At 41.8% G+C, this 17,110-nt stretch overlaps 1 protein-coding gene across 1 annotated transcript in view; it reads right to left on the bottom strand.

The window, feature by feature from the left end:
• Nucleotides 1-8,069, bottom strand: part of DNAH8 (dynein axonemal heavy chain 8) — a 317,992-nt gene extending 309,923 nt beyond the window's left edge. Inside the window, exons 1-5 of the mRNA XM_086371558.1 lie at nt 7,437-8,069; nt 7,195-7,329; nt 3,896-3,980; nt 1,890-2,041; nt 68-257 (exon numbers count right to left, since the gene is read on the bottom strand). Of these exons, the coding sequence (XP_086227684.1) occupies nt 68-257; nt 1,890-2,041; nt 3,896-3,980; nt 7,195-7,329; nt 7,437-7,889 (1,015 nt within the window). The 5' untranslated portion in view covers nt 7,890-8,069. The remainder of the gene's footprint in view (nt 1-67; nt 258-1,889; nt 2,042-3,895; nt 3,981-7,194; nt 7,330-7,436) is intronic.
• Between the last annotated feature and the right edge of the window lie 9,041 nt (nt 8,070-17,110).

Raw genomic sequence — 17,110 nt, 5'->3', positions numbered from 1 at the left:
TAATAACATATCTTATAGCTAATTTGCTTATTGTAATAATTTATTAAACATTAAATATTACACTTACCATCTAAAAAGGAAAGGTATCTGTTGATGGTTTCAATGAAAATGTGTTTTTCGGATTCTCCTTGCTGGGACTGGTTTAAAGCACCCCAACTGTTTGTCGCAAGAATAGCTGGTAGAAATATATTTGCCAGCATATTTCTAATCCCAACTAGCAGTCCTTCCGATGCATCCAGAACAGTAAATAGCACTTCCTGAAAGGATAATGTTCAAAGGTTATTTTATATGCTGGTCCCATTAAGAACTGAAAACCAAAATCTATTTTTACACCGCAATAAGTATAAATAATACATTTTATAAACTATTAGGAAAACTTAAGTGGTGAATATTAGGGTTCTAAAATCAACAAATTTATATTCTGCCCACATTTAACCATTCAGATGCTTGCTCATCAAGCAAACATTTTTTCCCTGGTGCTTTAAATTCTGCCTAGGGAAGAAGTTATGGCCTGGAGCATACACAATGTGAGGGAAATGAAATTAAGCCTCGTGCAAAAAGAAAGTTCCAGGTTGACCATTGCCCTGTCTATGAAAAGGAGACCAGAAAACTGTCAGTGCAAAGACAGAACAACGAAACTAGCCTTCTGCCCAGAAATTTGACACAAAAAAACCGCTGGTGAAAGGATGCAAACTTTTAGTTATAAGATGACTAGGTTCTGGGGATATAATGAACAACATGGTGACTATGATAAAATGTGCCATGCTAAGTTACTTCAGTCGTGTCCAACTCTTTGCAACCCTATGGACCATAGCCCACCAGGCTCCTCTGTTCATGGGATTCTCTAGGCAAGAATACTCGAGTAGGTTGCCATGCCCCCCTCCAGGGGATCTTCCCAACCCAGGGATCAAACCCGAGTCTCCTGTGTCTCCTGCATTGGCATACAGGTTCTTTACCACTAGCACCACCTGGGAAGCCCCATAGTCAACAATCAGTTCCGTTCAGTCACTCAGTCATGTCCAACTCTTTGCAGCCCCATAGACTGCAGCATATCAGGCTTCCCTGCCCATCACCAACTCCCGGAGCTTGCTCAAACTCATGTCTATCGAGTAGGTGATGCCATCCAACCATCCCATTCTCTGTCCCATTCTCCTTCTGCCTTCAGTCTTGCCCAGCATCAGGGTCTTTTCCAATGATTTAGTTCTTTACATCAGGTGGCCAAAGTATTAGAGTTTCAGCTTCAGTATCAGTCCTTCCAATGAATATTCAGGACTGATCTCCTTTTAGGATGGACTGGTTGGATCTCCTTGCAGTCCAAGGGACTCTCAAGAGTCTTCAACACCAGAGTTCAAAAGCACACATGTATACCTGTGGCGGATTCATTTCAATATATGGCAAAACCAATACAATATTGTAAAGTTAAAAAATAAAATAAAAATTTTTTAAAAAAGCATAAATTACTATATCATATACTTGAAAGCTGCTGGGACATCCCCGGCAGTCCAGTGGTTAAGACTTCACCTTCTAATGTAGGGGATGCAATCTTTGACTGGGGAGCTAAGAATCCACATACTTTGTAGGCAAACACCAAAACATAAAACAAGCAATATTGTAATAAGTGCAATAAAGAGTTTAAAAATGGTCTACATCCAAAAAAAAAAAAAACCTTAAAAAAGAAAACAGTTGCTAAGGGAGTAGATCTTAAACATCATTACCAAAAAAGAAAAATAGTTAATTATATGAAGTTAATGCTATGGTGATAATCATCTCACAATGTATTGAATAAATTCTTTGCATACTTTAAACTTACATAATGTTATATGTCAATTGTATCACAATAAAGCTGGCAAAAGTATTTAACTATATGTTTGAAAAAAAAGTAAACATACTTCCTGAATATTTTTAGTATTTATAGGGATATCGTTGCGACAGCGAACAAAAAATACACACTGTCCTTTTAGTTTCTCCGGGGCTGCGTTGTCTACATACAATCTCATCATTTTTGCCCCTTTGGTTGCTCCAGCAATAGTTCGACCACATTCTGAAAACAAAAGTCAAGAACTTAACATATGATCACATATGATTAAATGTGATAAATTACTGTGATTCTTACACTGGTGTTCCTTGCCTCACTTTAGTATAAGAAGTTTTCAATATGATTGTGGGATAAAATTTTTTGCCTACAAAAAGATGTTAGTAATTGCAAATCTTAACGTTGCCACCTCCTCGGGTGCCTTTCCCTGAGCTCTGCACTTTGCTCCTTCCGGCCTGGCCTCAGGCAGGGTCTTCATGCAAACTCTTCTGCCATCCCATCGTCCACCTTCTACCTCCCTAATCCTTGCTAATCTTACATATTTTAGCCAGAATGCCACCTCGCAGGGAAACCTTCAGTGACTCCCCTAAGAAGATCCTGTCCCCCACTAAATATTCTCACAGCACCCAACTTATACGAAATCTTTCCTTGAGCTAATTTCAATGAAAACTTATCATTTAATTAGGTATCTATCTTCAGTGTTTGAAGATTCTTGAGAGTCCCTTGGACTGCAAGGAGATCAAACCAGTCCATCCTAAAAGAGTCAACCCTGAATATTCATTGGAAAGACTGATGCTGAAGCTGAAGCTCCGGTACCTTGGCCACCTGATGTGAAAAGCCAACTCATTAGAAAAGACCCAGATGCTGGGAAAGATTGAGGACAGGAGGAGAAGGGAGAGACGGAGGATGAGATGGTCGGACAGCATCATTGACTCAATGATTCTGAGCAAACTCTGGGAGATAGTGAAGGACAGGGAAGCCTGGTGTGCTGCAGTTCACAGGGTTTCAAAGAGTCAGACATGACTGAGCAACTGAACAGCAAGATGAAAACAGAAGAACATCCTCAAGTGCTCTGTTTGACAGTGCAAACTTTAAAAGAGACAGGAATTTGGAGGATAGTGATGGACGTGGTTTGGAAAACTCTAGGAAGGCTCTAAAGAAAAGAGAACGCATGAAGTGATCCCGAAGAGGGGTAGGATTTGTCTAGGTGGAGAGAAGAAAGGCATTCAGATACAGTCAGGATGGAGAGTGGAGAAAAGGGCACAGAAATGACTCTGGTATGAACAGAGAACAATGAAGACTGACTTAGAAGGAGCAGCACATTCTGGTTAAGAGGAGATTAGGAGACCCAACTAAACAAGTACTGTGTGCCCAGGTTATGACAGGCCTTGGTGCAATAAATGAAGAGTCTGGGCCTAATTAAAGGTTTACTTACCAAGAATAAGTAGTATAGATTTCAGAGAGGGAATCTGACAACAGATACTATTTTTGGATCTAGAATCCAGAGATGGGCATGAGATATGAGCCTAGCTTAAAGGCAGCAGAGGAGGAAAGCAAGAAAGAACCAATAGAGGGGACATAGTGAAGGTAAAATCCACAGGATTTATAAGATAAGTAGCCTAAGAGCAAAGGACGGGCCATGTACCTACTGATTAAGATAAAAGTTTACCAACCTGGTAAAGCAGCAACTCTTTTTGGAATAACGTGAAAAGTAGGGAAAGCCAGATATTCCAACTACAGCAGCAGCAGACACAGGAGGCTCACCTAGGACCATAGGGAGCAACGGCTGTGCTTTCAGGTGGTTTCCTGACTATTTCTGGTCATCTGACAACATGTGTACAGAATGGCTCTCTATCTGTTTCAGGGAAAAGGCAATTAAACCCTAGTGAAAATGTATATTCCCAGGGGAAGTCAATGACTTTTATAAGGATGTTTTCTTCTTCAATCATTATGGTAATCCTGTAAGCTCCTGATAATTTCCTTTATAAATATAGGATTGTCTATGTATAAGAGAAAAGATATGCTACATTTTCACATTCATTCATGAACAGCTGGCACATTACCCTTGCAGAACATACTTACCAAGACCAGGTACATCTCCTTCTTGGTACAAAAATTTCAGTGTCTTGCAACCATCTTTCATAAAAAAGAGAGTAAATGCTTCCAGCTGTTAAGTAAAAGAGAAATGACTTGTTTAGTGGCTAAGTCATGTCCAATTCTTTTGTGACCCCATGGACTATAGCCCACCAGGCTCCTCTGTCCATGGGATTTCCCAGGCAAGAATACTGGAATAGGTTGCCATTTCCTTCTCCAGGGGATCTTCTCCAACCAGGGATCAAACCCAGGTCTCCTGCATTCCAGGCAGATTCTTTATCACTTAGCCACCTGGGGAAGCCCAATAAAATGACTAAGAAACTATAATAAAATGAACCAACAGAGGAAAACCAGTACCACCTCAGGGCCTGGAAGGGTAGGCATTGGGGAACATCGGGAAGCAGGCTGAAAGAAGGAGCTGGGGGAGAGGGACTGCTTGGGAGATCATGGCCAGAAACACGGCCAAGGAGGGAAGGATCAGGCTTCTTTCCCCTATGCCCTCCAGTCTCCTACTGGTACCTCCCAGAGGCTGAGCCACATGGAAGCAAGAGAGCGAGGGCACGTGGTAGACTCCAGAAAGGTCAGTCTTCCAGGCAACAGAACAGTAAAAGAGAATGGATCTGAAAGCCAACAAACTAACCACCACACCCGTTCTTAACACACCCAGTTTCCTAAACCACACAACAAAACGTACCATCCCCTGCTCCTTATTCCATCTGCTTCCTCATGCATCCACTAATCATGATCCCAATCTACTGTAAGTCCTGGCTTTGAACACGTAACCAAATAAACACTCTAATCTCTCCCAGATTTTGACATTTGTCTCCATTCCTGGCTGTATGATCTTCCTTCCACTGTGGCTTTGCAATTCACAAGGAACTCTTAAGGAAACACCTTTTTTGGCCTGAATTTTCCCTTAATCCTAGATTTCCCATTTCTTGCTGCCTTAGCAGTATCTGACCTGGTCCATGACAGTCTTAAGGAATAACTTAACCACATAAACCCAAATCCAAGACATACCCCTGGAGTGACAAGTGGAATGGTTTGCAGCCACCAGGCACTCCAGCATGCTAGCCCAGTGAGAAAAACTTCCTCCAAGCAGAAAATGCCAGTCAAGAAAACCAGGGGGCAAATATCAATACTTATGGGTGATAGTACCACCTCTGTAGGCACCCATCTCCCGAGTCCTAGCATCAATCCTCCTCTGAAGGCACTGCCCAGTCTCAATGTCTATGCCTAAAACTTCTGCAGAGCTACTGGGATTCCAATTACGAAGTCAGCCAACTATGTGGCCTTGCAAATTTCAGGTGAAACAAGGTTGATCACCTATATAGTTTCCTCCCTAACCAAGCACAGGAATGGTTCTTGGGACAGGCCTGAAGCCTGGGCCATCTGAGAAACACTTTTTTTTAGAAATTTGCCTTTCCTTCATCTCTTGGTCATCTGCTCAATGATGAGTACAGGGCTGTTTTATGTTACTTTCTACTACTAGGAGAACAGGCAGACACACAAACAGAGTTGTCAGAGGAGCCAAAATAGTAAGGAAAGGAGGCCAGGAGAGATTGAAACAGATGGTGGCTCAGTGGTAAAGAATCCACCTGTCAATGCAGGAAACATAGATTCCATCCCTGATCCAGGAAGATCCCACATTTGTCCAAGCAACTAAGCCTGTGCTCCAGAGCCTAGGAGCTGCAACCGGTGAACCCACATGCTGCAACTCTGAAGCCCACGCACCCTAGAGCCCATGTTCCACAAAAGAAGTCACTGCAATGAGAAGCCCACACAGTCTAACTAGACTGTATACCCTACTCTACACAACCAGAGAAAAGCCCACTCAGTAACAAAGACCCAACAGGGCCATAAATAAATAATTTTTTAAAAGCAATACAAACAAAACAGCTTGAGAATGGCAAAAAGAATCCTGTTGCCATTGGGTGGTATGACCCATAGCCAGTACAGATTTCAGAATTTGTGGGGCCCAGTATAAAATGAAAATGCAGAACCAAATGTTTAAAAATTATTAATAATTTCAAGATGGCAACAGGAGATCATTAATCCAAGTGCAAGGCCCTTCAGCACACGGGCCTACTCGGCTAACAGCCTGAATGCCCTTAAAGCATTTGGCCACATCTACATTCCCACATGGAACTTTGGTGACCTGAGAAACTGTGACTTTCACGATCCAGGTCACTCCTAGACTTGATGACAAGCTCAAGTAGTTAACAGTAATTTTATTGAAAATTAATTTAGGACTTCCCTGGTGCCACAGTGGATAAGAATCTGCCTACCAATGCAGGAGGCACAGATTCAATCCTTGGTCCAGGAGGATTCCATGTGCCATGGAGCAACTAGGCCAGTGTGCCACAGCTACTGAGTCCTCACTCTAGAGCCTGAGATCCGTAACTCCTAAGCCCGTGCACTGCAACTACTGAAGCCCACGAGCCTAGAGCGCATGCTCCACAACGAGACACTGCCATAATGAGAAGCCCGCAGACCACAGAGTGTAGCCCTCACTCACCACAACCAGAGAAAGCCCGTACAAAGCAACAAAGACCCAAAGCAGCCAAAAATAAATAAAAATAAATACTTTTAAAAGAGAATCAATGTCTATAAGGAATTTACAACAAAAAGTATCAAATTTTTTTAAAAGAAAATTAATTTAGAACCTGAGCTACAAGGAAGCTACAACACTGCTTCTGGGAACTGCTATGAAAGTCACAGTTTATCATATATTACTATAATTAGGGTGACCATATATAGTAAATTCATCATCCAAAACTGGGACCGTTTTTGGAGTGAAAGGAGGAACTGTTAATAATTATGCCAGAAAAGTAGGCAGTGGGGTGTCCCTGGCATGCAGAGATACATGGGAATCACCTCACTGGTTTCCAATATATTCATGCAACAGTCACTGTGCCCTAGCTCTATTTCTGCAGTTTGTTTTTCTATCCAAATAATTTTCACTTGTAGGTTATATAACCTGTACTTTTAAAATATCACTCTACCTGTGCTTTACTATTCCTCTTAACTTCTGAAGCCATTCTGAATTAAAATTTAGCTTAATTCTAGTTGCCAACTCTTTTCCTTCCTTCCTTCCTCCACACTAGTAAGCCAAACTAGAAATATCATCCAGTTGGCTATAATTACATAAAATAAAGCTTCCTCTCTAATCAGGTAAATTCCAACCACCTCTTTCTAAATGTTTTGTTGTTCACAATAATCCATGTTTCATAAACCAATCACTCCTCTAAAAGCAGCTAAAAGAGAGTGATAAGACTCAAACTTACAGATGGGCAATCCAAAATTAATTCTTCAACAGTTACTATGTCCAGGCCAAGCTTTTCTGACAGAATTTCAAATATATATTTGTAGGAAGGGTCTATTTTCATTTTTCGGTTTTCTCTTGCATCTCTATATCTTGCCTAAAGAATGAAAGCCACAGGTTAAAAAAAAATGCAATTATTAAGAAAAGTCACCAAAACGTTTCATTTGAGATCAAAGTGACACATATGAAAAACATAAGCAAAACCTGTCTCTCTTTTAATGTTTCCTGTAGATTTGGAATGCCACTCATACTTCGGCGATATTTGGATGATCTGTGGGAAGACTGAGAGAGCACATCAGAAAGCATTGACTGGACCATTCGCGGCGCAGGCCTGGGTCGCACCCTGCCTGGTTCCAACTCATCATCGTCTGGCATAACTATCCTTTCATCAGAAGGAAGGAGATTCAAATAATCACTTAAAGAGGAAGTAGGGGCTTTCTCGGAAAGAGAGCCTGTATCTCCCTCAGACGCCTCTTCGGGAAGGGTTGGGGCCTCCTCGCTGGAAGGAGGAGGAGGAGTCTCTTCTTCTGCAGGGGGCGGAGCCTCATCTCCTGGATCTGGACGGGCAACCTCTTCTGAACCAGGAGGCGCTGATTCTCCGGACGAGGGAGGGGCTTCTTCTTCCGGAGGGGGTGGGTCGCCTTCCTCAGCGCTCATGTTATCCGGTCTTTCCACCAGCAGAGCACCTTAAAACTTCAAAACCTAGGATGATAAAAGGTTTGCTTTTAAAACTATTCAAAACGTTGAGCGCGATATGTTAATTACTACCCTTGAGGCTAGACAGGTGAACAAAATTATGTATTTCTCCCTACTGCATTATCTAAAGAAACTTAAGTTTAAGGCGCTAGAGAGAGAATTTTTTTAAGTGAGACAGAGCGCACACACACACACATACACACACATCCCTCTAGGGGCTTTTTCAAACTGTGTAAGTGCTTCTCCTGATCATGATGTGACCCTAGGGGACATACCCCATTCCCAGGGAAATCAGTTCAGTTCAGTCGCTCAGTCGTGTCTGACTCTTTGCGACCCCATGAATTGCAGCACGCCAGGCCTCCCTGTCCATCACCAACTCCCAGAGTTCACTCAGACTCACGTCCATCGAGTCAGTGATGCCATCCAGCCATCTCATCCTCTGTCATCCCCTTCTCCTCCTGCCCCCAATCCCTCCCAGCATCAGAGTCTTTTCCAATGAGTCAACTCTTCGCATCAGGAGGCCAAAGTACTGGAGTTTCAGTTTTAGCATCATTCCTTCCAAAGAACACCCAGGGCTGATCTCCTTTAGAATGGACTGGTTGGATCTCCTTGCAGTCCAAGGGACTCTCAAGAGTCTTCTCCAACACCACAGTTCAAAAGCATCAATTCTTCGGTGCTCAGCCTTCTTTATAGTCCAACTCTCACATCCATACATGACCACAGGAAAAACCATAGCCTTGACTAGATGGACCTTTGTTGGCAAAGTAATGTCTCTGCTTTTCAATATGCTATCTAGGTTGGTCATAACTTTTCTTCCAAGGAGAAAGCATCTTTTAATTTCATGGCTGCAGTGATTTTGGAGCCCCCCAAAATAAAGTCTGACACTGTTTCCACTGTTTCCCCATCTATTTCCCATGAAGTGCTGGGACCAGATGCCATGATCTTAGTTTTCTGAATGTTGAGCTTTAAGCCAACTTTTTCACTCTCCTCTTTTACTTTCATCAAGAGACTTTTGAGTTCCTCTTCACTTTCTGCCGTAAGGGTGGTGTCATCTGCATATCTGAGGTTATTGATATTTCTCCCGGCAATAGGTGGGGAAAAAATCAAAGTTAGGACAATAATCAAGTCTCCATCAAAATAAACAGGCACTCAGGATACGGCTAAGATTCTTACTCTCACAGAACAAGAGTACATAATTGAAGAGCAGAAGAACAGATTACAAAGCAGCTACTTCAAAAGAAGATAAAGAAGCTTTCTAGTGAGAAATTCTGAAGTCACTGGTGCAGACCTGGCCTAAGATGGTGCTTCATATGAAGGGACACCAGCAGCCCTTCATCAGACACAGGGATTACCTATGACCTGCACTGACATCTGCCCTCTCCAGGTTTTCCAAGGCACCCATAAACAGCTGAAATTTTCTTTGATATACTACTTTGGTCTATTCTAGAACAGAAAGACACACACTGACCTTTCAGCTGCCAGCCAACCTGTTGACCCACCCACATCCAAGATGTACAAATTAGAACTCAAACTGTCTGAAGTTTTTGCTTAATTTTTTTCTCATCTCTCTCTCTCCTCTCCTATAATCCTGGTTTTTGTCTTTGATCTTTGGCCACAGTCTAAAGTCTGGGCTTCCCTGGTGGCCCAGACAGTAAAGAATCTGCTTGCAATGCAGGAGATCAGGGATCCATCCCTGGGTTAGGAAGACCCCCTGAAGAAGGGAATGGCAACCCACTCCAGTATTCCTACCTGGGAAATCCTATGGAGAGAGGAGCCTGGCGGGCTACAGACCATGGGGTCGCAAAGAGTCTGACACAACTGAGTGACTAACATACACACACACACACACACACACACACACACACAATCTAAGGTCTAGCTTCTTCACACTAGAGGAAATTTGCTTAGGCAGTGACTATTTAGATGCCTGTGAATTACTATTGGACACAACAAAGATATACAATACCCAGGGGTTGTGTGTGCATTAAAATCTTACACTTGAAACTGGCCTATAGGAGTCAGCTGTGCTATCTATAATACATCAAGATCAAGTATGATGATACATACTAGTGAAGACATATCAACTACCTGTCACTCTGCTCAAATTTAGGCTTCTGAATTCTACAAAATAATTCATTTTACTTGGTAGTTTCTGAAACCAAAGCAAAATTTAATTTCAATAAGTGGTAAAGTCTGTGCACTGATTGAGTTCAGTGGGGCTGGAGAGCATCTCTATAGGTAATCAGTACTCTTTCTAGAGACACACAGTAATTTAAGCCAGTATAGAGATACCATTATGTAAGCCATGAAAGAAAGGCTAAAATTGAAATATATTTTGCTTAAAAAATCAAGGAAGGATTCAATAAATCTTAAGGAGGTTCCCATCTAAAAATTACTACTATTTCTTAAGAGTTGGTACAGATAAATTTTCAGAAAATTTTATTACTTAAAGATTCCAGATAGTTAAGATTCATGACACATAATTTTAGAACTAGAAAATAAAGTTAGAAATCATCTAGTTTAATTTTCCCTTTTTAGTGATAATGAAACTAAGATCCAAATTTGTTTTTATATAAGTTTAAATAAGTTTTCCAAATTTGCTGGCATATTGAGTGCAGTGCTTTCACAGCATCATCTTTCAGGATTTGAAATAGTTCAACTGGAATTCCATCACCTCCACTAGCTTTGTTCGTAGTGATGCTTTCTAAGGCCCACTTGACTTCACATTCCAGGATGTCTGGCTCTAGGTCAGTGATCACACCATCGTGATTATCTGGGATATGAAGATCTTTTTTATACAGTTCTTCTGTGTATTCTTGCCACCTCTTCTTGATATCTTCTGCTTCTGTTAGGTCCATACCATTTCGGTCCTTTATCGAGCCCATCTTTGCATGAAATGTTCCCTTGGTGTCTCTAATTTTCTTGAAGAGATCTCTAGTCTTTCACATTCTGTTGTTTTCCTCTATTTCTTTGCATTGATCGCTGAGGAAGGCTTTCTTATATCTTCTTGCTATTCTTTGGAACTCTGCATTCAGATGCTTACATCTTTCCTTTTCTCCTTTGCTTTTCGCTACTCTTCTTTTCACAGCTATTTGCAACCATGAAGAGATACCCAACACCCAAGGTAAGAGAAACCCAAGTAAGACGGTAGGTGTTGCAAGAGGGCATCAGAGGGCAGACACACTGAAACCATACTCACAGAAAACTAGTCAATCTAATCACACTAGGACCACAGCCTTGTCTAACTCAATGAAACTAAGCCATGCCCATGGGGCAACCCAAGACGGGCGGGTCATGGTGGAGAGATCTGACAGGATGTGGTCCACTGGAGAAGGGAATGGCAAAGCAAGAATTCAGTATTCTTGCCTTGAGAACCCCATGAACAGTATGAAAAGGCAAAAATGATAGGATACTGAAAGAGGAACTCCCCAGGTCAGTAGGTGCCCAATATGCTACTGGAGATCAGTGGAGAAATAACTCCAGAAAGAATGAAGGGATGGAGCCAAAGCAAAAACAATACCCAGCTGTGGATGTGACTGGTGATAGAAGCAAGGTCCGATGCTGTAAAGAGCAATATCGCATAGGAACCTGGAATGTCAGGTCCATGAATCAAGGCAAATTGGAAGTGGTCAAACAAGAGATGGCAAGAGTGAATGTCGACATTCTAGGAATCAGTGAACTCAAATGGACTGGAATGGGTGAATTTAACTCAGATGACCATTATATCTACTACTGCGGGCAGAATCCCTCAGAAGAAATGGAGTAGCCATCATGGTCAACAAAAGAGTCTGAAATGCAGTACTTGGATGCAATCTCAAAAATGACAGAATGATCTCTGTTCGTTTCCAAGGCAAACCATTCAATATCACAGTAATCCAAGTTTATGCCCCAACCAGTAATGCTGAAGAAGCTGAAGTTGAACGGTTCTATGAAGACCTACAAGACCTTTTAGAACTAACACCCCAAAAAGATGTCCTTTTCATTATAGGGGACTGGAATGCAAAAGTAGGAAGTCAAGAAACACCTGGAGTAACAGGCAAATTTGGCCTTGGAATACAGAATGAAGCAGGGCAAAGACTAATAGAGTTTTGCCGAGAAAATGCACTGGTCATAGCAAACACCCTCTTCCAACAACACAAGAGAAGACTCTACACATGGACATCACCAGATGGTCAACAATGAAATCTGACTGATTATATTCTTTGCAGCCAAAGATGGAGAAGCTCTATACAGTGAACAAAAACAAGACCAGGAGCTGACTGTGGCTCAGATCATGAATTCCTTTTTACCAAATTCAGACTTAAATTGAAGAAAGTAGGGAAAACCACTAGACCATTAAGTTATGACCTAAGTCAAATCCCTTATGATTATACAGTGGAAGTGAGAAATAGATTTAAGGGCCTAGATCTGATAGATAGAGTGCCTGAAGAACTATGGAATGAGGTACATGACATGGTACAGGAGACAGGGATCAAGACCATCCCCATGGAAAAGAAATAATAATCATAATCTAGACATAAAAAATGGAGTTGGGCTGACATTGAAGACCTGGTCTCAGACACATCCCCAAACCACTGAGAACTTGAATTTTCTCTGAATTGTATAAAAGTGAAGGACACCCCCAACCATCTTCAAAACAGCACCTGCTGGCAGCTGCAACCTTATAGTCTCAAGGTTTCCCCTTGTACTTAACTATGCAACCATTTCAGATCCCAACAAATCCTTACTTAACAAGCACCCTTACTTCTTGCCAGTTTCAACTATTATTCTTGATAAACCATTCATGTAATTTAACTGTAAACTTGTGATTTTTGCCTTTTTAAGCCTCCTTCATTTTGGAGTCCTGCATAACACAATTCAAGTGCTTTTTGAATCTGTGTCTCTCAGGCTGCAGTCCTAACAAACCCCAAATAAACACCTTTTAATTTCAATCAGGCCTCTGTTTCTCAAATTTTGGTTAACATAGCATGTCTGTGTGTGTGTGTGTGTGTGTCTACATACACATATGTAGTTCTATACTGTGCATGCACGCATGCTAAGCAGCTTCAGTCATGTCCGACTATTTGCGACCCTATAGACCATAGCCTGCCAGGCTCCTCTGTCCACGGGATTCTCTGGCAAGAATACTGGAGTGGGTTGCCAGTGGGTTGCCATGCACTCCTCCAGGGGATCTTCTTGACCTACAGTTCAAACCCAAGCCTCTTGCATCTCCTGCATTGGCAGGTGAGTTCTTTACCACTAGCACCACCGGGGAAGCCCAATACATAGCACAGTCATACATATTTTGAACATTTTTTCTAACACTAGTCAACTCAATTTATTTCAGTCTTTCAACACTTATTTTCTGCTAAGATGATAGGTTTAACTTCTTTTAAAAAGAAAATGACCAGGGAGAACAAGATGGCGGAGGACTAGGTGGACACGGAGTACATCTCTCTCCTCGGATACATCAGGAATACACCTCAGACACAGAAGTGCATGCAGAACACCAGCTGAGAGCGGACAGGAGTACCTGACCAGCAGAAAAGAACATATAGACCCACGCAAAACTCGGTAAGACGGAGGAACTAGGGGGAAAGACAGGAGTGTTAGTAGGACTGGACCTGCCCACAAAGGGTGGAGGAACTGAATCAGGGGTTCCATCCCCACACTGGGACAATTGTCTGAGTCAGAGGAGAAACATTTAAGGCTGAGACTGCAACAGCTGCTCTGTGGCAGCCTAAATGCAATGAGAATCAGACAGTCCTTGCTGCAGCCACATGTACCCCAGACAGGGATGTAGATCCCCTGGAAAGTGCAGCAGCTGGGAGCTGGAGTTTAGGGATTGTGGAGCAATCCCAAGGTGAGGGCTGCCATTGATGGCGGAGAGACAGATCGAGGGGATGTGAGGGAGGAGATTGTGGTGGGAAATGCCTATGGAGGAAAGCCAGGCAGCCAAGGAAGCAAGGCGATACTGCTGAGTCACGCATAGCGGGTGAAGCCATCGCCATAGCCTCTATCCCCCTACACGCCAGCATTGGCAGCTGAACAGTAGAGAGGCTGGCCCATCAAATGCCTGACACACTGAACTACAGACCCGGATCTCACCCAGGGTTCCCCTTTAAGTGCCTGATGGGCCGATCTACAGAGTAGGACCCCAGCCAGAAGGGCCCCTCAATGTGCCTGACATGTGGAACAACAGAGAAGGACCCCAGTCAAAGGAGCTTGCTAAGTGCCTGAAAGGGCAGAGCTACAAAGAAAGCTTGGCCAAAGAAGCCTTCTGATCACCAGCTACAAGAGGCTCGAAAAAAGACTCTGATAGGGCCATAACTCCTGCGGTGGAGGCAGTCTGTGTCCCTGCACACTTGGCGCCGCTTGGGTCCCCGCAAGCCAAGTGGCTGCGCCACCTTCAGGCTCAACTCTCACTGGGGCAGAGCTGCCACAGGCAAAAATAGTCTTGTGTCTATGCTCGCAGGGTTGCTTTGGTAGTGTCCAACTCTTTGTGACCCTGTAGACTGTAGCCAGGCACGCTTCTCTGGCAGGGAGGAGGGTTCTCCAGGCAAGAACACTGGAGCATATTAGCCAATACTGGTTGCCACACCCTTCTAGAGCACTATATTTCCTGCTGCCCTAGTCACCAACTCCCCTGAGTACCCGGTGCTGCCAGAACCCCTGCGACCCAAGCAGCTGCACCACCTCCACACCTGGCCCTCACAGGGGCAAACCCAAGTCCTCCAGGGCAGCCTCAGGAGTAAACCCCAATGGACGACCCACACGCAGAGGTGGAAATAAAACCACAATTGAAACCCAGGGGCAGTGTGACTAAGGAAGAAGACCCAAAACCTTCCCATCAGCCATACAGGCTGCAGATTAAATCCACACGATCAACTAGGCAGACTCTGTGTCTATGGAATATATAAAAGGTCATTGAGAGCTCCCACAAAAGAAAATACACTAGTTCCGATAGCTGCGGACACTGGAGACAAGAACACTCAGGAGTAGAACCAGATTAGAATCTGAGCTGCCCCCACAGCAGGTCCAGAGATCAGCACAGTGCTGGAGGGCATCCTAGGGAGGTAGGTGAATTGTGACTACCAGCAAGGGAAAGGACTCCGACAGCAGTGACTCAAGAAAAACATTTATTATTCTTATGTTTTGACTTGTTCTGTATATTCTTTTGGATTTTTTTTTTTAATTTTCCCCTCTGTTGTATTTGTCAGTTTTACTGGCTCTATGAAGTCTAATTAAACCTTTGAGCTTTATTTCCTTTTATTCTCAGTCACATTTTTTTATTGTTGTCATAAACCCCTGCCTCTATGTTGGGCTTTTGCAATTCTAGGGAATTTTCCTTTTTTTTTTCTTTTTTTTTCTAAATTTTAATTTTTTAAACCTATTATTTTTTCTACATTTATTCCTTTGTTTGCTTTTCCTACTGTTCTTTTCCCCTTGCAGTTAATCTTTAATGTATATAAAACTGCATCTACCTCTGTTTAACTTTACATATCTATTCTTTCTTTCCTTTCCTCTCAGCATATTTGTTAGTTTTATTTTCATTGTTTTATTCTCCAGTTGGCACCTTACTTTAGTTTTGTTTTTCCAGTTTGTGCTATAGTTAGATTTGTTCTGATAGATATAATTTTTGGTTTCCTTTGTTTGCTGGATCAATCTATTGTACTTTATTTTCGTTGGACTGTTTTGATTTTGCTTATGGGTGTGTATGTATATGTGTATATTCAGTCACACTTTTTATTGTTGTTATAAACCTCTGCGTCTACATTGGGCTTTTGCAGTTCTATGGAGTTTTTTGCCTTTTTTCTTTCTTCTTCTGCTTTTGTCTCTTCTCTTTTTTATAATTTTAACTTTTAATTTTTTAAAACCTATTATATTTTTTCTACATTTATTCCTTTGTTTGCCTTTCCTACTGTTCTTTTCTCCTTGCAGTTAATATTCAATGTATATAAACCTTCTTCATCTATTTCTATTTAACTTTGCATATCTATTCTTTCTTTCTTTCCTTTCTTTATTTTCCTCTCAACATATTTGTTAGTTTTGTTTTCAATGCTTTATTCCCCACTTGGCACCTTGCTTTAGTTATGTTTTCCACTTTACGCTTTAGTTAGTTTTGTTCTTAACTGGTAAATATAATTTTTGATTTCCTTTGTTTGCTGGGTCAATCTATTGTACTTTACTTGTGTTGGACTGTTTTGACTTTGCTCATGGGTGTATATCTGTATATTCCATTATTTTAATTATTATCTGCTTGATTTTGTAACTGTCATTTGTCTGGGGTTCATCTTTGGTTTCTAGTTTTTGGATATTTGATTTAATCTCACTTAATGCCATAACAAAACACTTGTGAAGTCTTCATTCCTGACCAGAGATCAAGCCCCGAGCCTTTGGAGTGGGAGCATTGACTGCAAGACCCTAGACTACCAGAGAACTAACCCTAGGGAGTATCAAATAGTGAGAACTACACAAATGAAACCACTTGAATACAACACCAGGCATCACCCAACCAATAGTAGCACCCTGTGCAGGACGCCTCATCTAAACAAGAAACAAAACAAAAATACAAACCCAATCAGCAGCAGACAGGATTACCACCTCACTCAGCCTTGCCCATGAGAGGAGGAAAAACAAACAAACAAAATCTCAGCACAAATCTCACTCTATAAGCTTACACAAACCACTGGACCAACCTTAGGAGGGCAGAAACCAAATGGAAGAAATAACTCAACCTTGAAGCCTGGGAAAAGGAGACCTCAAACACAATAAGTTAAAAAAAAATAATGAAAAGGCAGAGAAATACTACACAAAAGAAGGAACAAACTAGAAACAGAGAAGTCCAAATAAATGAAGTGGAAATAGGCAAACTACCTGAAAAAGAATTCAAAAGTATAATAGTAAAGATGATCAAAAACCTTGAAAACAAAATAAAGAAAATGCAAGAATCAATTAACAAAAACCTAGAAGAATTAAAGAATAAACATACAGAGATAAACAGCACAATTACTGAAATTAAAAATACTCTAGAAGGAATCAATAGCAGAATGTCTGAAGCAGAAGAATGTATCAGTGAGCTGGAAGATAAAATGGTGGAAATAACTTCCAAAGAGCAGGATAAAGTAAAAAGAATGAAAAGAACTGAGGATAGTCTCAGAGACCTCTGGGACAATACCAAACACACCAACATTTTAATTTTA

The sequence above is a fragment of the Bos grunniens genome, chromosome 23, assembly GCF_055505025.1.
Source record: "Bos grunniens cultivar Pamir isolate PY7600 chromosome 23, Bosgru_T2T1.0, whole genome shotgun sequence".
Taxonomy (NCBI): Eukaryota; Metazoa; Chordata; class Mammalia; order Artiodactyla; family Bovidae; genus Bos; species Bos grunniens.
Note: the sequence above shows the minus strand (reverse complement) of the source record. Positions and strands in the feature narration are given on the sequence as shown.